The 24,798-nt window shown below is 37.1% G+C and overlaps 1 protein-coding gene across 1 annotated transcript in view; it reads left to right on the top strand.

Moving 5' to 3' along the window:
- Window positions 1-24,798, top strand: part of LOC136030663 (girdin-like) — a 260,328-nt gene that overhangs the window by 62,241 nt on the left and 173,289 nt on the right. The window contains exons 6-7 of the mRNA XM_065709731.1: window positions 7,227-7,378; window positions 15,873-15,954. Of these exons, the coding sequence (XP_065565803.1) occupies window positions 7,227-7,378; window positions 15,873-15,954 (234 nt within the window). The remainder of the gene's footprint in view (window positions 1-7,226; window positions 7,379-15,872; window positions 15,955-24,798) is intronic.

Here is a 24,798-nt window from a genome sequence, read left to right as displayed (position 1 = left end):
GCTCCTTTTAGGGGGTGTTTCCCCCTATTTTCCTAAATAAGGCGAATTTTCTCAGGCTCGTAACTTTTGATGGGTAAGACTAAACTTGATGAAACTTATATATTTAAAATCAGCATTAAAATGCGATTCTTTTGATGTAGCTATTGATATCAAAATTCAATTTTTTAGAGTTTTGGTTACTATTGAGCCGGATCGCTCCTTACTACAGTTCGTTACCACGAACTGTTTGATAAATGTCTTAAAAAAATATGGGTAATAGCCACTGTCTTCCATTAGTCTGGTGAATTGGGCTCCAAAGATTTTCCTTTTTTACATCAGGAAAAGAAATCCTGATGTAAAACATGTTTTTAAGTATTGTACGCAGAAATATTGCTTTTTCCCGAAGTCTTTCCTTATTAATATTTTTTTTTTTATTATTTGGACTGCGAAATCCAGTACATCATGTTCCCACCCCTGCGGATTCATTGCCAGTTCTAATGCATTTTTTCCGGAGTTTAGTTTCATTTTCCTATTGGGCTGTTTTTCCTTTCCATAGTTCGGAGGCACTAATTGGCGAATTGACTAAAAAAAAAACAAAAAAAAAACGATACCCCAAACCATGGAAAAATTTCACAATTCTTTTTTCTTGTGGGAATCAGGGTATGAGAAGATTGCACTTCCGCGTTGGCGTTTTTTCGTGGGGGGGGATACGTCAAACACAGTTTTATGTCTAAAATTCGCCCAGCGAAGCTGGTCAGCAATACTTGTTGATAAATGTAGAAAAATAAAATAAAAATTCACTCTTTTTAATATCATTAAATAATGGTGTAACAATATTTTACTCATATATTGTATAGCATAGTTTGGTTTTAAGATGATAAATATCTAGTTAGATCACTGTTGATTAAAAAAGCCTAACGTTTTTAATTGTGTCACTATAAATTCAACATTCTCACTGATAGAGTTAGGTTGTTGACTTGCCGAGGATTATTAATCTTCGATTAGTTTGCATGTTTATTGTCTATTATTAATTCTCGTGTACAGACTTGCTTAGCTAAAATTCAAAAGTAAGTGTCTGGTTAATTTAATTTTCTGTATACGAACAAAAAATAGGTCTTTTTAATTACCGTGTTGAAACTGGTCGTCAAATATTTTTTTTTTTTTTCTGTTGTAACAATAGACATTACTAGTATTGACATTTTCCCCCTTGAGCTTTTTGTGTGTATTCGTTACTATGTCAACAAGTCTCATGTATAGCCAACCGCAATTTATTTGTTCAAGCTGTCTTTTGATAAAAGCGGTAAAGCGATTGATGCAAGTATCATTCTAGGGGCTTCCAACTCCCTCCAGCCTTCCCTACCCCCCAAGTGCCACACTGTGGAGTGTTTTGCCACGCTCGGGTACGTTTCACTTCTGCGTGTCTAAATTCCACCTATCGCGTCTTGTTCCACCATGTCGCGGTACGTTCTACCACGCCGTGCAACGTCATGGTCCACCGGATGGTTACCATTTTTGAAAGTGAGTTTCCCTTGTTAGCTATTTCCAAACTTAGAAAAGGAAAAATATGGAAAAGTGCTTTTCTTGGGTCCCACAGGGGACAGGCCTTCGCCCCAACAAAAGACCAACACATATAGTTCTCGAAATCTTGTACCTTTCCATAAAAATGTAACACACGTTCTTGAACTTTGCCTTAAGAATAATTGCTTACTTCGCTCATTGTTCTTGAAAAACAGATTTTACGAGATTTTATGACCAGTACCAAACTTCTTTTTTAATGTTCAAATAACCAATATTGAGCCTTCCATAATGAAGCTGCTGACCCCAATGACGGCGAAAAAATTCCACAATTCTAAACATCTGCATTTTTTTTAAAGTTATAATCAGGTTTTTTTCTTTTTCTTTTTTTAATAGCCTAATACACCGAATACACAATCTGGTGGGAATCCCTAAACCAAAGATGTTTTCTTATGTGAAATGTTTTATAACGGTAACTCTGTAGTCAATAATACCTATGTATTTAAGATCTGTAACAAAACTAGATTGTTATTCACTAGCTAAACTAATAAAGAACCTGAAAAAAAATGTTTGATGAGAATTAATCATTTTGAAGTTAGTCCAAGAAAATGTTTTACTAAAGGGACAAAATACAAACGTCATTTTTTTTTCTTTTGTTTTTGAAGATTCATTTCCCGTAGATAGATTCATTGACCCTTGCCTAATGATATAAATTCAGAGAGGCTTCGGCCCTTTTCAACCACCAACTCTTTTTGACTAAGTCCAACTTTTTATCTTTTTTTTTTATCTCAGCGGTTTGCGAGTGAAATGACTCATTCCTTTAAGCTCAAGTTAAACTTCAGCTTTAAAAACTTGAGGCTAGAGGAGCCACATCTCCCTCAACCAAACAAAGTAACGAACAGGAATTGCAGGGCAAGCTATCTAAGACGACTGTAAAGAGCGATGCTAAACTTAAGTCGAGCGTATAGTGCCATAAGTATGAATGAGATCCCAATCCCTATGTTTAATTTTGTTTCAACTCCTTATGTTAAAGTTTAAATTGCGTTTTCAAAATAATTTACTATTTAAAATAAATTAGCTCTATTAAGCACATCCTGGATCCAAATATAATGATAGAAATGTGAAAATTCAAGACTTGGGACAGGTGTGTTAATTTACTATATGACTTGACTTAGGTCTCCTGCCGGACGCTGCTCGGTGTAAAGAGTGACGTCTGTTTCCTCCATTCGCTTCGGTCCAGTGCGAACGTTTGTGCTTCGCTCGTTGTGTTGTTTGCCATCGCCGAAACCTCGGACCATGGTTTCTTCGGTCGGCCACGGGGCCGCTTCCGTAAGGTCAAAGATCGTCTTTGCGGGTAAGAGGAGAGGAAATCGAAGCAGGCGTCCGAACCATTGTAAATTACGCTCAGTTGCTTGTTTAGCACGTCTGTTTACCATGAGGCCAACGCCGTTCCTCCTCATGCTGCCTACGGACCAGAGCAACGAGTGATTGTTGCCTATATGCTCTTCCCCGCTTCCGGTAAGACGGGTTTCTGCGATACGGATAATCACCACTCTATTCTTTTAAAGCTCTTCAGAAAGTATGTTTTTGATGCAGGCGCATTCACTGTCAAAACATTCCAGTTGGGTATTTGAAGCCCCCTTTGGTCCAGAAGATTTAATCTGTCAATCTTTCTGACGTCGTCAGCAGAATGTCCGTTGATGCACGATGGTCAAGATCTTAAAAGAAAGTGCGGGTTCGAGTCTATTTTGTCACTATTCATAGCGCTTATTTTCAGGTGAAGAGTTGCTAGCCAAACCGGCCCTGGGTCTGTAATCTGATTAGACTTGGATTAACCTAGATACTAAGATTCGTGGGATAGGCTCCACTGGCCGCAAAGGTTGGAGCCACCCTGATCGGACTGTTTAGTTTCGGGGGGGACTTAGTAAGGCTGCTGTATTTTGTTAAAATACTTGCAATTACCAACTGGGTATTTTTGTTGCAAAGTGTTTTTAAGAAAACATCAATTAAACTTGAGAATAAAGAGAAGAGGTTTTGGACCGATATACCCCTTACAATTTGATATAGTTTGTGTTAGTTTTAAGTTTCAATGTTGGGTTCTTTTATTTTCATTTGTGAAAAAAAATATTTTTTGTTTAATGACATTAGATAAAGTATAGGCTATATTATGTTAACGTAGCATAACATTATGGTATTATATACATTCGGAAGTGTATATATTCGGAACATTTTCTTGTTCGTGAATCTTTAAGCCTGCTTGAACTTGGCGACGTAACCAAAGTGTTCTCGGTTCCAGCCAAGGCCTCAGAACGAGGCGGACCTTCCGGTGATGTTGCCGTACTTGTTAACAAGCGTTTGGAACCGACCTTTTATGCAGAGGAATTTTTCTTTGTCGCCGTGCAAGTAAACACGACAGTGGTTTATTTTGTCTACATGCCAACGGACTACCGGGACCTTGCGTCAGACGATAGATTTACCTGAGCCTGTGCCAGCCTTGCAAGATCCCTAAGGTCTTGTGCCTCTTTAGGTTTGTCCATAGTGGTTGCTGGTGATATGAACTGTGACTTGTCCAATGCGGCCAGCCCCAGAGCGCAACTTTTGATTGCTGCGTGTGTGCTGACTCGAAACATTGACAATGACTCTCCCTTCACTTATATCCATAATTCTGGTTAAGCCTCGTCCTTGGACTTTATGCTTTGTTCTCCTGTGTTTACTTCCCCTAAACCATGCCATTTCGATTTTTCTTTTGGTACTTCTGATCATTTCCCTATCCTGAATAGTTTTGCCATCGCTAGTTCCAATTCTCAGAACCACAGTAAGAGTTGCAAATAGTCAGTAAAGAAGGAGTAGAATAAGACCAATAAAATCTTATACGCTACAGTGCTAGACAATGCGCTTTCGAAAATCAAGATACTCTTCCAGTTACTCCAGCAGGCATCCAGTCAACCCAAAGAAGAGAAACAAATCCTCTTAAATGTCTACTATAGTGAAATAACGCACGCTATTCGTTGTGCTGAACTTGCGGCAGTGCCTTCTCGTCGTGTTCGCATTGGTTCGGAAGTAGTTGCATGGTCCATGAACCCTGATCTAGTGCTAGCTTGTCAAAGATCCAAGTTCTCGCTACAACTATGGACGGAGTGCGGTCGGTCTAAGCACGGAGTAACCAATCAAGTTCGCGTATTTGCAAAGCGTCATTTCGCCAAGAAACTTGCCAAACATAGAGCAAACATAATTGATATGCATAGCCAGTCTCTTCACAAGGATCCAATAGCCGTTTGGAAGTTTGTAAAGCGAAAGGCCGGTATTTTGCCGCTTAATTAAGCTGCTCCTACTGACGATGTGCTGGTAGAACACTTCAACAGGGAGTTTGCCGCTCCGACTGATAATCTCGAAAGGAAGTCCAACCTAGAGCTCGATCAGGCCCTCGTGTCCCACAGTTGTGATCTTGGGTTTGTGACAACCCAGAGTATTCGCGACGCTATGCTGAAACTGAAGAAGACACATTCTAATGGCGCTGATCAGTTATGTGGAATGCATCTCGTTCACGGTTCTCCATCCCTTATAAATCATTTAGAACTACTCTATCAAATGATTTTCAATAGCGAGCAAGTTCCGGATGTTTTTTTGTACCGGGGTGATTACACCTGTTTGCAAAAAGGGTAAAGATAGCACCGATCGCCAAGCGTACCGCCCAATCACTGTTTCCCCCGTGTTATGCAAGCTAATGGAATCCCTTGTGATCAATATGTTCAATCAGACTTGCTCCAGGCCAGAAAATCAGTTCGGTTTTAAAAACGGTCTTAGCCGTGAGCACGTCCGCTCCATCCTTGCAAATGTTATACTTGAAACTGCCTCGTCTGAGGATCCACTGTTTCTTGCCGGCCATGATGTCAGCAGAGCTTTTGACTCTGGAATCCACCCGCAACTTTTACTAGTGGCTCTGCTTGGTGGTATGAACAGTTCTGTAATAGAACCCCTTCGAAACATGTATCGGAAATTAAATGTAAAGGTTAAGTCACTTTCTGGTAAAAACTCTGATTTAATTGACAGCTCCATTCCCGTACATATAGGTATTCGACAAGGTGCTATAACCTCACCACCGTTATTTAACAACAGTGTTATCAATGCCCAAAAGAAAGTTGATATGAGCTTTATTTTTCGTTGCTTGGACATACTGCTTTTGAATTATGCTGACGATATTCTTAATTTGAGTAGAACCCGGGCTTTAATAGAGAAGAATTTTGCAAGTTTAAGTGAAGAGTATAACGATATTGGTCTAAATTTCAATCTGAGTAAGAGTGAATGTATTAATTTCAATTCTAAACGACCAGACTCTGATAGTACCACAGTCACTTTGGATGATTCTGGTATCGAACCTTCGTCATCCCTAACTTATCTGGGTTTACCCCTTGGTGCTGACCCGAAAAGTACGTGTGCGGGGCTACTTGGGCATTTCAGAACGAAGGCTAGAAGAGCTTATGGACTACTAGTTAATGCTAAAACACGTTAGAGTAAGAATGTTTTGGCTAGACTATAACGCTTGCAAGATCCCTCATGTCCTAGTTGTAGCTCCTTTTTGGAAGCTATTTACCATGACTGATTTGCGGACAATCGGTATGCTATATTACAAGTATGCAAAATATCTTCTAAGTCTTCCTCTTTGGGCTCGTAACCGCAAAGTTACGCAACTATATGGTGTTACTGATCCGTTTGTAGCTGTGGACCAACGACGTGCCGAATTTGTTTCATATCTAGACCATAGCCACCCATATTATAGTACGTTTATTTAGTATTGTTTATCATATTCTGATTCTATTTTTTTCTCTTCTCTTTTTTTTTTACTTTATTCCATATGGGCACTTTCGTGTCATTTTATATGGGTCAATAAAATTATTGATTGATTGATTGAAATTATATCAACAACACTGGATACTGAAGAACACTCCTCAAAAGCAGAGGTGTTGACGGGATTTATATCATAGGGAGTACATCTTATTTTGAAGGAAGGAAGTTGTTCTGAAAGAGAGAACATTCATATATCTATGATTTACAATTTACATTTGAAAAGTAATCTGCAATTAATCTTGCTTATTCACTGCGGGACCGTATGGGATGGCAGGGGGCGTATGTCAGGAAGTAACCTTTGACTGTTTTGCTCAAAACCTTTTGGTTTTGAATTTAGTTAGAGCTTAAATCTGCTAAAATGTTCAGAAGGTTTTAAGTACACTTGAAAGAGTCAAATTAGCAATTCTGTGAAGCCTGTGTCTCGTGTTTCGAGCTGTGCGCCTTTCGCCTGGCTTTAACGATAACCTTCCATTCCTTTCCTTCTGAAGTTTTTAGCCTATTGAACCGTTGTAACGCTACATTAATTAAGTCCATAAAATTAGAAACAAAGGGAATTTGAAGAGATATTGCACGGTGAAGCTTTAATTTTGTTACAGTTGAGTATAAATATTTTTTTTCTTTGCTTTTTGGTTTAATATTTGTTTTACGAAATAATCCTTGTGATTGTACAAAATTAAAAGACAAAGAAGTATTTTGAAGCTAAGATTCCAAAAAATTAAAAAAATGGATCGAACGAATTTGGCGTCTAACCAGCTCAGTTTTATTCTAATTAAATAATTAGGAATTCGGATAATTCTAAAATAGATAATCGCTTGTTGTTGTTTTGCTTGTTATTTTTTCCTGTTTTGTTATTGAATTGCTTCTGAATTGCTCCTTTTTTTTTCCAGCAAGTTGTGCAGCTTGTCTTGCAAGAAGTCAGCACCGATGTTAAAACTCCATCATCCGTGTCTTCAACGTCCAGTTCAGTGTCTGATAGACATCATACAGCTGTTGAGCTTGCCGATCTGAAAGCAAAACTAAGAAGATTTCGACAAGAACTGTAAGTATTTTGAGTTAAAACTTGAAAACACGATTTATTATTCGGTAGGAATTCTTACCTTTCGGCTAGAAAAACTTGCTAGCTCAAAGAGACGAGGAGTAGGAAAAAGGAATAGCTGAGCTGCTTGTTTTTAAAGTAGTAGAAATAAATATTAACAAAATATTTAGGAAAATCATAATACCGAGAAGGAAGCGTACGAGTCATCTAATACCGGCAAACTATTTATTTATTCTTTTCTTTGAAGAGCAAAATAGTAGGAGTAATATTAGAAATTTATCTTACGCCGTATGTAGAAGATACCCTAAGATCCTGACTAACCGTAGGTTCAAGCTAAGAGTAAGGCCTAGTATTTTCCGTGGTTACTTTCAAAAACAGTGTACGGCTACAAATTGCAGCGCTCGCCACGCGTGGCATGAAGATGTTTGATCTGGCGGAAGTAAATCAAACGTGGTGGAACAAGTGCTGTTACAAGATGTACATTATGTGGTAAAGAATGGACGAGCACTTATTTTTTTTTTTTCACTAAGCTTAAATCCACGACTGATCTTGTGCTTTTTCAAGAAACTTCCTGCCCTAGAAGAGTTGATCTATTTGATTTGGAAACCGAACTTGAATAACGTCATTAATAATATAGGATAAATACAAAACAAGTTTTTTTTTTTCACTAAAGGTAAGGATCAACATTAAAATTTAGGTTTTTTATTGTTTTAAGAAGTAGAGTTGATAGGGAGGGTCAGACTTTAGCGTAAAGAGCGTGGCGTGGAGGAGGGAACAGCCCCTTTCATATACGAAAAATTTCTGTTCGTTTTAAGTTTTAATGTCGCTCCTTAGTTGCAGTTAAAAAACTTGTTTTTTATATATTTAATTTCTAATTGTCTTTCAATTAATGCATGTTTTGATTTTGCCTCATCGCACATGAATAATTAAAATGAAATTTGCATATTAAGTTTTTTTTTTGGCTAAATGGCTTTCTCATAGTCTTGATCGGACGATTTTGATAAAAATAAGGGTGGGGGAGAGGCCAGTTGCACTCCCGTTTTTGGCTACCTAAAAAGACAACTAGACCTTTTTTAAGAACGTTTTTATTAGTAATAAATATATATACCTTACGGATTAACTTACGTAACGAAATTCTATATTCGTAAATTTTTTTTACGCATATGAAGGGGCTCTCCACCTCGTCAATAACTCGCTCTTTACATTAAAGCTTCAATTTGGCCCCAATTCTTTATGAATGACCCCTGAATCACAAAGGACGTTGAATAAACAGTTGAAATTACTAAAAATACTTTAGCGTAAAGAGTCAGGTATTGGGGAGGAGACGAACAACCTTATATACATAATAATTTCTGTTCGTTTTAGGTTTTAATGCTGCTCCTAACTTCCGCCTGAAAAAAACTTCTTTTTTATTTATTTTCTCATTGTTTTTTTTTTAAACATTGCTAGAAAATCCTGCGGCCCCTTCATCGAAATTTTCTTCCCTCATGATAAATTCCTTCATGGAAAGATCCTACTACGTAAACCCCTCCCCCTGACCTTCCTTTAACGTGAAAACATCCCCCTGAAAACACCTGTACACGTCGCAATAACCATTAATATATGTAAACAATGGTCAAGGTTTGTAACTTGCAGCCCCTCCCCCGGGGACTGTGGGAGATTAAGTCGTCCCGAAAGGCATAAAAAATGTGTTTTTCGACTATAGACAAAATGGCTGTCTCAAAATTTTGATCCAGTGACTTTGGGGGAAAAATTAGCGTGGGAGGGGGTCTTGGTGCCCTCCAATTTTTTTGGTAAATTAAAAAGGGCACTAGAACTTTTAATTCCCGTTAGAACGAGCCCTCTCGCGATATTCTAGGACCACTGAGTCGATACGACCCAGTTCTGGTTTTCTGATACGCTGAATCTGATGGTGTGATTTTCGTTTAGATTCTTTGACTTTTAGGGGGTGTTTCTCCCTATTTCCTAAAATAAGGCAAATTCTCTCAGGCTCGTAACTTTTGATGGGTAAAAACTAAAATTGATGAAACTTATATTAGACCGTTGGGTTTAAAAAAAAATCATCTTTAAGGATAACAAACTTTGAAGATTAGGAAAAATGTTAGCATTTGGGTACGAACGATTTTATGTGTGAACATAACTTTTTATTGCCTGAAGACTTCATTATTCTTGAACCAGAATATTTAACTCATTAGCGATCAATTTATTTTGCTATGTTGAATTTTCTCCTGAGCTGCCGGATGAGTGGTTTTGTCAGGACTGCCAAAAATATAAAGATATTGTGAAGTTATTGTGGTAATTGGTTTGTGTTATTTCATAATGATTTAATAACGTTTCGTAAGTCACTTTCATAAATTATAACCATTTGTTCTTGAAGCTCAATCAACTCGCCTCCCCTAAATTATGCTTCTCTGCTTGTACATTTTCTTGCGGAGTGATTTCAAATTAAGGTTTTTTAGATAATTAAGCTTCCTAAGGAATGGAAATTTGACATAAATAGTGCATTGGTCGTACCATTTTTCCAAAATTGTCCATCTTTTAGGGAAGGGGATATCTCATAGACCTTTTCCACTATGCAGACTTCTATGGAATAGTGAAAACACAGCCATGCCTTGGTCAGACCAGTGATAATCCTACGTTTTTGACGTTTGGAACCTTTCCGTGGGGCAACAGGCTATTTGATAACGTCTAGTAGATCTTAAAACAGCAGTGTTCTCTGATACGCTGAATCTGATTGTGTGGTTTTCGTTAAGATTCTATGACTTTTGGGGGGTGTTTTCCCCTATTTTCTAAAGTAAGACAAATTTTCTCAGGCCCGTAACTTTTGATGAATAAGACTAAACTTGATGAAACTTATATATTTAAAATCACCATTAAAATGCGATTCTTTTGATGTAACTATTGGTATCAAAACTCCGTTTTTTAGAGTTTCGGTTACTATTGAGCCGGGTCGCTCCTTACTACAGTTTTTTACCACGAACTGTTTGACCGTTAGACATTCACCGTGAATACCTCAATACCCTGTTTTCCTCTTGGATTTAGTCAGCACTGCTAGGTTTTGCCTTGATTACTTTATCAGTCCAAATCAATTGAAGTTGTGTTTATAGAAGTTTGACAGGTCAATTTTTATCAGAATAGGGAATAAAAGCTGAAAAGTCAAAGAAGTGGACGCCTTTGAGGTAGATTTTGTTTCTTGTCCCCTTTCTGAAACTTCAGTGGGATATCATCGTTCCGATCTAGCACTTTATTTAAGATGAAGGGTTGGTGAAAGCTTGCAGTATCAAACAATCTGTGGTAACGAACTCTAAGTAAGAAGCAACTCGACCTTCGCTCTGTAAGCTAAAGTCTGACTTATTCACAGTTTTCTTAGAAAGAAAGTTCAAACGCAAGGGCTGTTGAATTTGAATCAGAAATATATTTTTAAAGAGCTTTAAGACTGTCGTAAAGAGCGATGGTTGAGGAAGGGGCAGTCCCCCCCAATATACGGAATATTTTATGTTTGTTTTACATTTTAGCTGTTGCTCTTTACTTTCAGTTGAAAATATTTTTTTTGTTGTTTATTAAAGTAGGCATATACATATCAAAATGATTCTATTTATCAAATATATTTAGAAAATAATAGAGAATAACTTTACTGGTGGGAATCGCACTTTAGGAATTGTTTAGCCAGATTCGGGGGCAGGAATGACACAACGTTTTTCAAATACAAAAGAAGTCCTTTTCTGTCAGTATGGGTATGCTTAAGTCAAACTGGGTCCTAGAAATTTCCTGCGGTCGAAAGTTATGTTCAGTGTTTTTCACGATGGCGCCTTCAATTGTGTTGAGTTGGACGTTTTTTGGTTTTGTGTCATTCATTTCAAATAAAACGTTTAATAAGTAGAAATTACGACAAATAAGAGTTAAACTACTGCCAAATCAAACTCTCTAGTTCTGAAATTTTCAAGAAAAATCTTGGAAAAATGAATTTCAAAACACCAAATTTTGATTATTTTACTTTTTGTGAAATTTTGATATTTAATTGATAGTTTTCTTAAATTTTGTATCTGTATAAAGCATGGACCCATAACTAGAAACTTAGTCCGGCTGCAATGTGATTCGTGGACGGAGAGAGAAGGTGGAGGGGGAGCCATTTCCACCAGAGCCTTGTCATCAGCACACATACCGAAAGGGGTTGTCTGATCTTATTTACAGCCAGATTAGCCGGCTAAGGTTTTGAATCTTTTGATAAAGTTCTTTAATGACTCGTGGGCTAGATTTTCGGTTCCCATTTTGTAAATAAAGTTGAATCTGAAGGATATTTTTTTTTACGGGTTTCTTAAAATGTAAGTTAAAAATATACAAAATTAAACTGAATCAAAGCTGGGGGGCATATTTGAATAAGTGTAAGAAAAAAATATATAAATAAAATTGCACGAAAGCCAAGTAGGGATAATCATCCTCCCATTAGTGCAGAATGGGGGGGGGGCACATTTATTTTGCAATCAAGGGCAAATACCAAAATGGCTATCTAATTTCAATAAAACTTGTTGGAAAGTATAGTTCCAGATCCTATGCGACCTTCGTTTAGAAAGGGCCTAAATTCGTGCCTCTGCAACATGTTGTTTAACACAAACAAAACTTGACAAGAAACCAGGGCTAGCGTTTTTCTTGTGTTTTTTTTTTTTGCGATTTAACCTCTATAGTAATAAGGATCTCAAATTTTTTTGTCACCAGCATATCTACCAGAAAACGGTGCTGAATCCCAAACAAACTTGGTGGGTTGTAATAAATAGGCTCATTAGTGGACCTTCCTTGGGTTTTCCTCTGATTCAACCTTTGTTGGGAGGAGATGTAGAGTTTTTAGAATCACTTATCATCCACCTAGTTACTAGACATACTCCCCAAACCTTGTCAACAGCTATAGTTATGGTTTTTGGTGTCCATACTCTGTAGATAATTTTTGAGATCACACCGGCTAATCATGACAAAATGAGAACCGTTGCTTTGGAAATGACCAATTCTATTTAATTTTTGTTTTAGAGATTTGCCTTTTTATATTGTTCTATATAATCCTATCTATTTTTGTAATCTTCTTCTTGCACTGAGGACGGCTGAGTAGAGATCTGGGCTGAAATATTCCCATTTTCATCTATTTCTACTGGCTGTCAATTACCTCGTTTTTTTTAGTTGTCCTGCGGTTTCCTGTGTTCGATGGCGATCGAATCATTACACATGGTAAGGATTAGCACTCAGGGTCATATTTGCGTCTTTAGCGGGTTCGATTCCGATCTAGTTACTTATAGAACATTTGCCCGTGGTTCACAATTGCTGTAAAACTTCACAGTGTCGTAGCATAGATGGTGTGGCTACCGACATGGGGCCTGTACTTCTAGATGCATTAAAAATTGAATAGAGTCGGTTTTTATAAGATGACTTGGGAACGCACACAGGATTTGTTGCGGGGGGAAAAGGTGCAACATCGGGAGAAGTGTCAGAAATGGGCAAAACATGCCAAGAATATAAAAACTTAAAATAAAAACTCAATTTTTGAAGGGGGCAAGGGCATTAAGGTCATTAAATTTGCGTACCCAAGTGAGTGTTATGTCCAGTTGCTTCCAATAGAACAATACTTAGTGCCGGATCTATGATCAGTCACCGTCATTTGCATTCCTCCTCCAATAATAATTGTATGTCCTCATCCAATAATTACGGCCATACTTCCTGTTTTTTTTTTCATGTTAGAAAATAATGAAAAAAAAAAAAAAAAACAAAACCCAAAAACAGACGGAATAGTTATGAAACCCTTTCACTTGGTTCAGAAATAGCCGTTTTTTTAATGAGGTATGCGAATCTTGTTTTTGTTGCAATTTACATCTGGTAATACTGAATAGATTTCCTCTTCAGACAGGTGCAAACCACTCTTCCTCTGGCACTCTATAAACTTCCGGCTTTAATCTTATTAATGGACTGAGGGTGCTTCAGTTATGTACCCAAGTTTATACCTTTCCGTGCTCTGATTGGTCAAACAATGTTTCACACGCTAAACGATAAATAAAGGGGATATGGAAGTCCATACCTTCTAGAAGAACTATATTGTATAAATTTTTGTTTTTTATTTTGTGTTTTGGCCTACCGTTAGAAGCAATATTATCTGTAATAACTCACAGACTCGAGCCCAATTCACAGACACAAGGATATTTTAAAAATACTGGTCATTTGCTCATCTATTTCCTTTATTTGGTAGTAAATGAACAGGTCATCCTTCTCCAGCGAAAATAATGATTCAATTCATAAGTTGAATCCATACGGTGTAGAGACAATGTATAAGTGTTATGGCGGACATGATAATTAATTATGAACTCATTAATAACTGATGGTTATTTGAAACTGCTGGATTTATTTTAGCAAAAAGCGCTTAAACATATGACGAAAAGATCGAAGATTGTCACCAGGTTTAAAGAGGCATTTGAAAAGGAAGTCAGGTCACGGTTGTGATTTATAGGAAAAAGTAATTAAACAAAGAAAAAAAAAGGTATGGTGTCACATCATGGCAGATGTTAAATGTCTGATTACTTGCGGGCATTGGACTTGGTTTAATATGGGCTTTCGCTTCATTCTATGTGGGATGTGAATGTGATGACAACGCAATTAAATTATTATTCTGTATATCATACCAGAGAGAAATTCTGTTAAAAAAAATAATTTATTATCCGTGACTGCGCACAGTCACAGTTGACTGTTATGTTTCTTTTGTTTGGTAAAAAATATTTTACATAAGAAATCTTGTCGTTTTTTTTTTTTTTTTTTTTTTTTTTTTTTTTTTTTTTTTTTTTTTTTTTTTTTACCAAAAAATGTAACATGAAAGACCGAAACCTGTTAAATGTCGACATTCACCGATGACTGTCCGAAATTCCTTTTTTCTCTGCTTAGATTCAGTCAGATTCAGAAATTGGTTGAAAACCTAACCTAGCCTGTCACCATCAAAGCTTGCACAAAACTGACTAAATCCAAGGAGAAAAAAGGGATTTAGTCAGTCACGGTAACTTATATTCCTGTGATTACTAACAAGACATTGCAGCGTCAAGCCATCTGAGGCCAACACAGCTACGCATCTTCCTTCTCCATCCTAATCTATTCAAAGTCTCTTTCTTTTCACCCTTACAAGAAGTTTCTGTCTCCCTTATAGCTTTCTTCACGACATGCTCCCAACTCAACCGAGGACGACCTGCTTTTCGTTTAGCCGATGACGGTTGGCCGAAATGGACAATCTTTGGTAATCTGTCTTCCTTCATCCACAGACCGTGCCCTAGCCATGTCAACCTTTCTGTCATTATAGCCCTAGAAAGCGCGATCGAATCTATCTTTTATATATAGATAAATAGATGGATAGATAAGACTGTTTCAAAAACCCAAGGGCGATATACACACAAATTTAAATAAATAACAGACAAGCAAGGATATCAAACTACAATACAAATTGCAAGCACGCACAGAAACAGAATACAACGCAAAAATACCTAATATAACGACAAAATAAATTAATCATATAAACTTTTTCTTCTTACTAAGGATTTATCTGTATACATTCCCACACGAAATATTGAGGTTGGGTTACTATTTTGTAGAATATCAGGAAACATCAAATTAATTCCATGTAAATATTTTTCCCGTGAAAAAAAGAGCACATGGTATTTCTGGAGAAAATGATCCAAGTCTTCATCCTCATCTTTACAAAGGGGACGAACATACCGCCTATCAGGACCAACTATCTTTTTTGTCGAATATTTTTTGCCTGTTCTGGATTGGAAGACATTTTGCCCTAAGCTGAATCCAACGACGTATAATCATAGCCGGTAAATTAAATTTAAAATAAACTTCCTCTCCAAAACTAGGTTTTGCGTGATCATAATGTTGTAGGGTTTTGTAGACTAATGTTGTAGAGTTTATGTATTGAATGTTGTAGACTTTTATATATATGCATATTTTATTCTTAATGTTTAATCGTTGAACAAATCCAGCGCGGAAACAGCTTCACGTGGATGGATGACTCCCATCCAGCTATCAACCTCGTCAAAAGTCTGAAGATTTTAAATCCTTCCAATCAATCTTTTGTCGCAATATTTATAGTCTGTGTCAAAACAAAAAAAGTTGTTCCATGTATGTCTCGCTATACTTCCATGTCTAAGCACGTACTCGGCCAGGTATTTATGTTTAGGCATGGAAGTCTTGCTCAAACTGCAATTAAACGACACTTAGAAAAGAATAATTGTTTTATCGGTTGACTAAATGGCTCATTAAAAGATTGTTACTCTTCTTGAAGGCTTTTAAGCTTGGAAGGATAGTCTTGTCAAGGAACAAGATATGTAACATTTACTAGAGAAGTGGAGAAGGTATCTTCTGTATCCCTAACTACCGTGTAATTCCCTTATTTTAGGTTTGAAAAGAGTGTAATTTGGAATATATTGTCATTTCAACAGATGATCGTTATTAAAAGTTTTTTTATTTATTTTATTTTCAGGGAAGAAAAAGTGGAAGCCCTCTCGGAGTGCAAGGACGACTTAGAAGCCACAAAGCAAGCCTTAGCTAAAGCCAAACAAGAGGTGAGCCTTTGAACTTATGTCATTTGCTATTGATTTACACAGTCAAAATGGATGCTCGATGCTACCTTATGTTTATCTGAACTTAGAATAAACTGAATTTTGTCGGTATTGTTTATGTTCTCTTTTTTTGTGCTTTTCATTACACATTTAATGAGCACATTATAACATTTCGTTAACAAGCATTATAAATCTATATTAACAAGCACCAAAAGTTGTTTTTTCTTTCTTTTTTTTTGTGTCAGGTGCTTTACTACATTTCTGTTTTTTTGTTACCTTTTTTATCTTCTCCAAAAATGTACGGTTTTTGCATTCACATATTGCTATTATATCTATTGCTGAGTAAGGCTTTCAAAAAGTCTGCAGTGGAAAAAAAATGATGTAGTGATTTTATTTGGATTCCTAAAAATGAAATAATTTCGAAGGAGGCTAAAATCCACATCATGTAGCCTGGTGCAAATTTAATTGGTTTTTTGCGCTTTTAAGGGCGTGATTAAGTGAACTGATGGAACTCGAATATCCCATGTTAAATTGAAAATTTATATTTAAAAAGTACTCAAGTGTTCATTGGCGGAAGATGCCGCTTTTAATATCAGGCCATAGCTTCTTGAAGATGCTACAAAATGTTTGAAAGGATTTTGCTCTATTTCCTCTAATTGCTTAGAAATCTTAGAAAATGTCTAGGTCTTTTTCACAAGTGTACTCGATAAAGGATATTGCTTTTAGAACAAAATCGGTACTATCATGAGCAGAAGACAATAACCTGTAAGATGATTGGAGCCATTTTTCGATTTATTTTCCTGTTTTCTAACAGTCCCCTAGAATATTTTCAGCTACCTGAAATTTTTACAAGTTGGTTGCCAGAAGGAATCTTTTCAGATCACCGATAATACCCCCCAGAGACCAAAATGACAAGTTGGTATAATCAGCTGCTTGTTAATAGAGTGTGAAATTTTCATAAATTATTTCAATGCAATGAAGAAACCTAGAAATGAGAAATAGTCAGGAGCCTTCAGTAAAGTTGTGCACACAAAGCCGAAATCATGGGGAAAATTAAATCAAAGCGAGGTATACATCTTAAAAGTGTTACCACACATAGACAGCGCCTTTGTAAAAAGTATTTGGAGCTTGGTAGATGTAAATATCGAAAATACCTAATAATGCGGTACGGTGAAGAACTAGACAAGTCAAGAGATTAAGGTCAAGTGACAAACCTTGAGGCGGAGCAGAACCCCGTAGCTTCCTCCCCGTTGCCCTACCGGGTCGTGACTGGTGGTAGAAACTTGGATTGCGACGAATTGAAGGATTGCCGGCTAGAGACTTAAGTTTGGAAGCACAGGAGAGGAGGAAACAACCCGTAAAAATCATAGCACCTTAACGAAATTTACACCACCAGATTCAGCGTATCAGAGAATCCTACTGTAGTTTCAAGCTCCTATCTACAATTAAACAAAAAAAAGTTTTTTTAAGTGAAAGTAAGGAGCGACATTAAAACTTAAAACTATCAGAAATTACTCCGTATATGAAAGGGGCTTTTTCTCCTCAACGCCCCGCTCTTTACACTAAGGTTTCTTACTGTTTTAAAATGTAGAGTTAAGAGAAAGAGTCAAACTTTAGCGTAAAGAGCGGGGCGTTGAGGAGGAAAAGCCCCTTTCATATACGGAGTAATTTCTGTTCGTTTTAAGTTTTAATGTCGCTCCTTACTTTCATTAAAAAAAAACTCGTTTTTTTGTTTAATTTCTGGACGTCTTGGAATTAATGCATGGGTTGATCTTGGCTCTCCACACATAAATAATAAAAACGAAATTTGCATATTAATTTTTGGGGCTAAATGGCTTTTTCAGAGTTTTAATCGGAAGATTTTGAGAAAAAAGGAGCGAGGGAGGAGACCTAGTTGCCCTCCTATTTTTTGATTACTTAAAAAGGCAACTATAACTTTTAACTTTTTACGAACGTTTTCATAAGTAAAAATATACGTAACTTACGAATTAAATTACGTAGCGAACTTCAATATTCGTATGTTTTTATTGCGTATATGAGGGGGCTCACCCCTCGTCGATACCTCGCTCTTGATATTAAAGCTTAAATTTTGTCCCAATTCCTTAAGAATGACCCCTGAATCACAAAGGCCGTAGAATAAATAGTTGAAATTACTAAAAATGCTTTAGCGTAAAGAGCGAGGTATTACGAGGAGGTAGACCCCTCAGATGCGTAATAGTTTCTGTTCGTTTTAAGTTTTAATGCTGCTTCTTACTTTCAGTAGAAAAAAAACTTTTCATGTTTATTTTTTCATTGTTTTTTTTTTAAACAATGCTAGAAAATCCTGCGCCCCCTCCATTGAAAGTCTCTTCCCCCATGAGAAGTTCGTCCATGGAAAAATCCTCCCCGGTAACCCTCCCCCTCAAATACCCCCCCCACCAAACCAAAAAAATCCCCCTGAAAACGTCTGTGCACTTCTTAGTAACCTTTACTATATGTACACACAGGTCAAAGATTGTAACTTGCAGCCCCTCCCACGGGGACTGCGGGGGAATAATTCGTCCCCAAAGACATAGTTATTGGGTTTTTCGACTGTGGTGAATAAAATGGCTATCTCAGAATTTTGATCCGGTGAATTTGGGGGAAAATGACCGTGGGAGGGGCCCTAGGTGCCCTCCAATTTTTTGGTCACTTAAACAGGGTATTAGAAATTATCATTTCCGTTAGAATGAGCCCTTTCGCGACATTATGGGACCACTGAGTCGATACGATCACCCCTGGGAAAAAAAAACAAATAAACACGCATCCGTGATTTGTCTTCTGGCAAAAAATGCGAAATTCCACGTTTTTATAGATTGGGGCTTGAAACTTCCACAACAAGGTTCTCTGATACGCTGAATCTGATGTGTGATTTTTGTTAAGATCGTATGACTTTTAGGGGGTGTTTCCCCCTATTTTCTAAAATGAGGCAATTTTTTTCAGGCTCGTAACTTTTGATGGGTAAGACTAATATTGATGGAACTTATATATTTAAAATCAGCATTAAAATGCCATTCTTTTGATATAACTATTGGTATCAAAATTCCATTTTTTTTAGAGTTTTGGTTACTATTCAGCCTGGTCGCTCCTTACTACAGCTCGTTACCACGAACTGTTTAAAAATGTGGAATTTTGTGTTTTTTTGTCAGAAGGCAGATCACGGATGCGTGTTTATTTGTTTGTTGTTTTTTTTTTCAGGGGTGATCGTATTGACCCAGTGGTCCTAGAATATTGCGAGAGGGTTCAACCTAACGGAAATGAAAAGCTCTAGTGCCCTTTTTAATTGACCAAAAAAATCGGAGGGCACCTAGGCCCCCGTCGCACGCTAATTATTTTCACAAAGTCACCGGATCAAAATTTTGAGATAGCCATTTTATTCAGCGTAGTTGAAAATCCTTACAACTATGCCTTTTGGGATGACCTACTCCCCCACAGTCCCCGTGGGAGGGGCTAGAAGTTACTAACACTGACCAGTGCTTACATATAGTAATGGTTATTGGGAAGTGTACAGACGTTTTGTTGGGCGTTTTCATTTGGTTGGGGGCAGGGGTTGAGAAGAGGGGGATATGTCGGGGGAACTTTTCATGGATAAATTTGTCATGGGGGAAGAAAATTTCCATGAAGGGAGCGCAGGATTTTGTAGCATTATTTAAAAAAACAATGAAAAAATAAATATGACAAAGTTTTTCAACTGAAAGGAACAGAATATTCCTGTTATTATTTTCCTGTAAATATTAATTCCTGTAAATATTCCAGAATAATTTCTGTTAAAAGGAACAGAAATTATTACGTATAAGAGGGGCTCTCTTCCTCCTAATACCTCGCTCTTTACGCTAAAGTATTTTTATAAATTTCAACTATTTATTCTACGGCTTTTGTTATTCAGGGGTCATTCTTAAGAAACTGGGACAAGATTTAAGCTTTAGCGTGAAGAGTGAGGTACTGACGAGGGGGTGAACCCCCTCATATATGTAATAAAAATATGAGAATACAGAAGTTTCTTTACGTAAGCTAATTTTTAAGTTGCGTATATCTTTAACTAATAAAATTTATTTTTACTAATAATTTTACTAGTAAAAACATTCCTAAAAAAAATAAAAGTTCTAGTTGCCTTTTTAAGTAACCAAAAAATCGGAGGGCAACTAGACCTCCATCCGCGCTTCTTTTTCTTTCATCAAGATCATTCGATCAAAACTATGAGAAAACCATTTAGCAAAAAAAAAAAAAATAAATACGCAAATTTCGTTTTAATTATTCATCTGCGAAGAGCATAAATCAAAACATGCATTGATTCGAAAACGTTCAGAAATTAAATTAAATAAAAACAAGTGTTTTTTAACTGAAAGTAAGGAGTGACATTAAAACATAAAACGAACATAAATTACTTCAAAATGAAAGGGGCTGCTTCCTCATCAGCGCCCCACTCTTTCACGCTAAAGTCCGACTCTTTCTCTTAACTCTATTTTTAAAACAGTAAAAAACTTTATCGTAAAGAGCGGGGCGTTCACGAGGAAGATACGAAGTATTTTCTGTTCGTTTTAAGTTTTAATGTCACTCCTTACTTTCAGTTATTTTTTTTTTTTAATTCAATTCGTAAGAAAACTTTGGTTTTCTGAGAATCCTCGAAGAAAGCTTTCAACTAAGTTTGGTGTTTAGTTTCGAATTAATCAACTGAGGTATTTTAATTAGCCTATTCCTAGGAAAAAAAGTGGAAAAAACAATAAATTTTCAAATGCACTCTGTGCATGCCGTCCCAGTTTTATATACATGGGCATTTTGTATTTGAGAATGATAGTGCTCTTTTGCTCATTTTGTCTTCTCCCTTGGTCGGTAACCAAGCTTTGCAAGACCCAGCCAAATATATTACTATTCCTCGGCTGAAGCATCTCACCAAAGGAAGCTGTCTATCAAAACCTCTCACAAGATTTGATAATTGGTACTATTGGAAGTTTTGACATTCGACGGTCTCTAGAGAATTAAAAGACAGAAGACTAACCTAACTTCAATTTTGAAGCTCGATGTTTTCAAGTTCACTTAATCACGGCCTTAAAAATAAACAGGCTAAATATTTCGTAATGCATCTCGCAGTAGTGATAAAAAAGAATGGTACGTCACTATAATTTCACATAGCTGAAATAACTTCTATTTTGAATGTCGAAACCAAAGGAACAGATGATTAGTGTTATTCTACCATATTCCTTGGTATCTTTGAGAATAAATATATCGAAATGGGTTACTTTTGAAATGGGTTACTGTGTTGAACTATAGTTTTGGAATGGTCGATATCTGAAACGTCAATTATTGTCGATACCCTATGTGCCATCAATGACTCTGGAAGATATTTATCATAATTCTTAGTCTTGATTCACCTTCACTGACATTACTATCTCAGAATTTTCGCTCAATAGTATCTTCAATATATGTACTACCTCATTGTCTCAATAAATACTATCTCGCAAAATTACATTCATCGGCACTTGCTGAGACGCAATGTAATTTTGAATTTAAAAATGCTCTAGAACCCAAATTTACCTCCAAAAGAGCCCTCTCCTGATATTCTATCACCCATGGTTCAAAACTATCATTCCCGGAGAAAGAAAAAAAAAACACCCAGGAAAAAGCAAATTCGGAAAAAATTAAATTTAGTACTTTACAGGAACGGGTATGAAGCATTTGGTTGTTGAATTTGATGGTGTGTTTAAAAAAAATCGGGGCGTTTTTTGTTTTGATTCTTTCCATCTTTTTCAAATTCCACGAATTTTCTTGTGCTAATAACTCTTGGTTGATAAATTTCAATTCAACAAATTTTACATATTTGGCACCAGCATTAAACGGCTTTTACAATACGTACGAAATTTTCTACAGGTATAACCTTTCACGCTTAAACAAGTCCTTTCACACAAGGCCAACTTAAAATGCAGAATTCGCCGTCTAAAAGCATGACAACTATCAAAAGCAACCATTCATAAATTAAAAACATGGAATGAAGATGGAGGTTTTAACTCTGATCAAGTGTGAAATGCCTCTAGAACATTTTTATTAATTTATTTTCAAAATTTATTAATTGCTCGTCCTGAAATTCCGTTTTGTAGCCGTCACGTCGACTTTTTCATAATGTGACATAAACGTACGCAATGCAAACTTACGTACGTAGAGCCCAAGTCTACTTGGAACTGCCTACGTTACCGACAAATTTGAAATCTTTTCTTAGTAATATCTCTATCGTAATCCTATTGCAGACCCAGGAACAAACAGGCCCTACCCCCAGGGGCCGAAAGAGTGAATAGGTGATTTGCTCAAGAGAGATGGGGTCCAAATATTAAAAAAATATTTTGAGGGCAAATTTGTCAACTTGTTTGAGGGAAGGGGATTCTTCAGACCCATCTTAGGAGGGACCATTGAGCTCAAAGTATAAAAAGCAAATATACCCAATCTATATGGAAAGAAAGATGTTCATTTAAAATAATTCCAAATTATTGATCTATGGCAATAATTCTTTTGCCTAATTATATGGAAGATTCATCTTTGGAAACGTTACCATTATTCTAAAGACAAGAAAAAAGCACATACAATTTTTATTACGAACTAACTACTAAAAATAGATCAGCGTCATGACCATGGCGGATGGCTATAGTATCCATAATGCCAATTCTACTACCGTCACTAAAAATTATAGACATTCAAGAGCCTAATCATACACATCCCAAAGGAGAGTGGGATGCCTCAAAAGTCTTTCTCACCCTTCAGCCCTGAAAGACCCGAACTACACGAAAAGTTTAAGATTTGTAGCATTCAGGAATTCCACCTTCCCTGCAAAGAAGAAAAAAATCTTTTGGAATAAACGTGCTTACCTTTGCCTCCTTCCCCTTGTGGAAAAAAAGAACAAGGGTGTTCATATGCCTAATGGCGCCTACAGATCTCTGACGAGTGCAAGCTTGAAATGACAAAGATTTATAACTCCAAATCATTAGTAGCATCTCGAAAAAGATTTCAAAAATAAAACTAATGAATTATGATAATACCATATACAACCAAAATTATAAAGAACTTTCAATCTATATATATAAAAATAAGTTGTCTGTCTGTCTGTCTGTGGATCAGGTGACGTCATGTTTCTGTGTTGACTGACGTCATGAAATAAGTAAGAAAAGAAAGCGTTCCGAGGAATCACAAGAACAGCAAGAAAACAGGCTTGCGGCTAAAGAACGCAAAACCGCGCAGTTAGATGAAAATCCACCTGGACAGCGAGAGTCAAAACATATCAAAACTGAAAATGATAGCGATGATGATTGGGTTTGGGATTTTGACTTGGATAAGGTCATCAATGCCTACCAGATTTAAGTTAAAAAAACAAAGGTTCGTCGATATGTACTTCATAGTGACGCTGAAAAATAAAGAAGAAAAAGAAAACTGAAAAAAGAAAAAAGGTAAAAAACTAAAAAAAAACTAAAAAGAAAAAACACTCAAAGAGAAATTACAGACCGGGACACAAATGACGACCGAGACAGAGGGAATATAAGTGACGACCGGGAACTTCAAAGAGAAATTACAGACTGGGACACCCGGACACAAATCACGACCGGGACACAGGGAAAATAAATGACGACCGGGACACAGGGACACAACTACAACGGGGACGCCGGGGGCACAGGCGGGATATATAAATGACGACCGGGACAAAGGATTGTTCGAATAGAAATTACAGACCGGGACACCGGGACACAAATGACGACCGGGACACCAAGACACAGGGAATATAAATGACGACTGGGACACTCAAAGAGAAATTACAGACTGGGACACCGGGACACAAATGACGACCGGAACACAGGAAATATATATGACGACCGGGACACATCATTAGAATAATGAGGTATAGATCTGAATACAGATTGTTTTTCCCATGGACAATTATATGTTGCATGTTCAAGAGTCAGTAAACCTGACAATCTATTTATAAAAAACAAAGGTTCGTCGATATGTACTTCATAGTGATGCTGAAAAATAAAGAAGAAAAAGAAAACTGAAAAAAGAAAAAAGGTAAAAAACTAAAAAAAAACTAAAAAGAAAAAACACTCAAAGAGAAATTACAGACCGGGACACAAATGACGACCGAGACAGAGGGAATATAAGTGACGACCGGGAACCTCAAAGAGAAAGTACAGACTGGGACACCCGGACACAAATCACGACCGGGACACAGGGAATATAAATGACGACCGGGACACAGGGACACAACTACAACGGGGACGCCGGGGGCACAGGCGGGATATATAAATGACGACCGGGACAAAGGGATTGTTCGAATAGAAATTACAGACCGGGACACCGGGACACAAATGACGACCGGGACACCGGGACACAGGGAATATAAATGACGACCGGGACACTCAAAGAGAAATTACAAACTGGGACACCGGGACACAAATGACGACCGGGACACAGGGAATATAAATGACGACCGGGACACAGGGACACATCATTAGAATAATGAGGTATAGATCTGAATACGGATTGTTTTTCCCATGGACAATTATATGTTGCATGTTCAAGAGTCAGTAAACCTGACAATCTATTTATATGCACAGACAATGGGACAGCGAAGAATATTGTATATTCGCATGTTTTACGTAGTTAAAAACATATATTTATATCTATCTCTATTCACAGGTGGGACACAGGGACACAACTACAATGGCGCGTAACTAATATGGCGCGTAACGACTTACGCGCGCGGGGGGGCTTGGGGGGCGCGTAGCGCCCCGCCAACTAGGTGTTGGGGTGGCGCGAAGCGCCACCCCAACAGCTAGTAATTTATAAAGGCCGATT

Source organism: Artemia franciscana, chromosome 8, assembly GCF_032884065.1.
Source record: "Artemia franciscana chromosome 8, ASM3288406v1, whole genome shotgun sequence".
Lineage (NCBI taxonomy): Eukaryota > Metazoa > Arthropoda > Branchiopoda > Anostraca > Artemiidae > Artemia > Artemia franciscana.
Note: the sequence above shows the minus strand (reverse complement) of the source record. Positions and strands in the feature narration are given on the sequence as shown.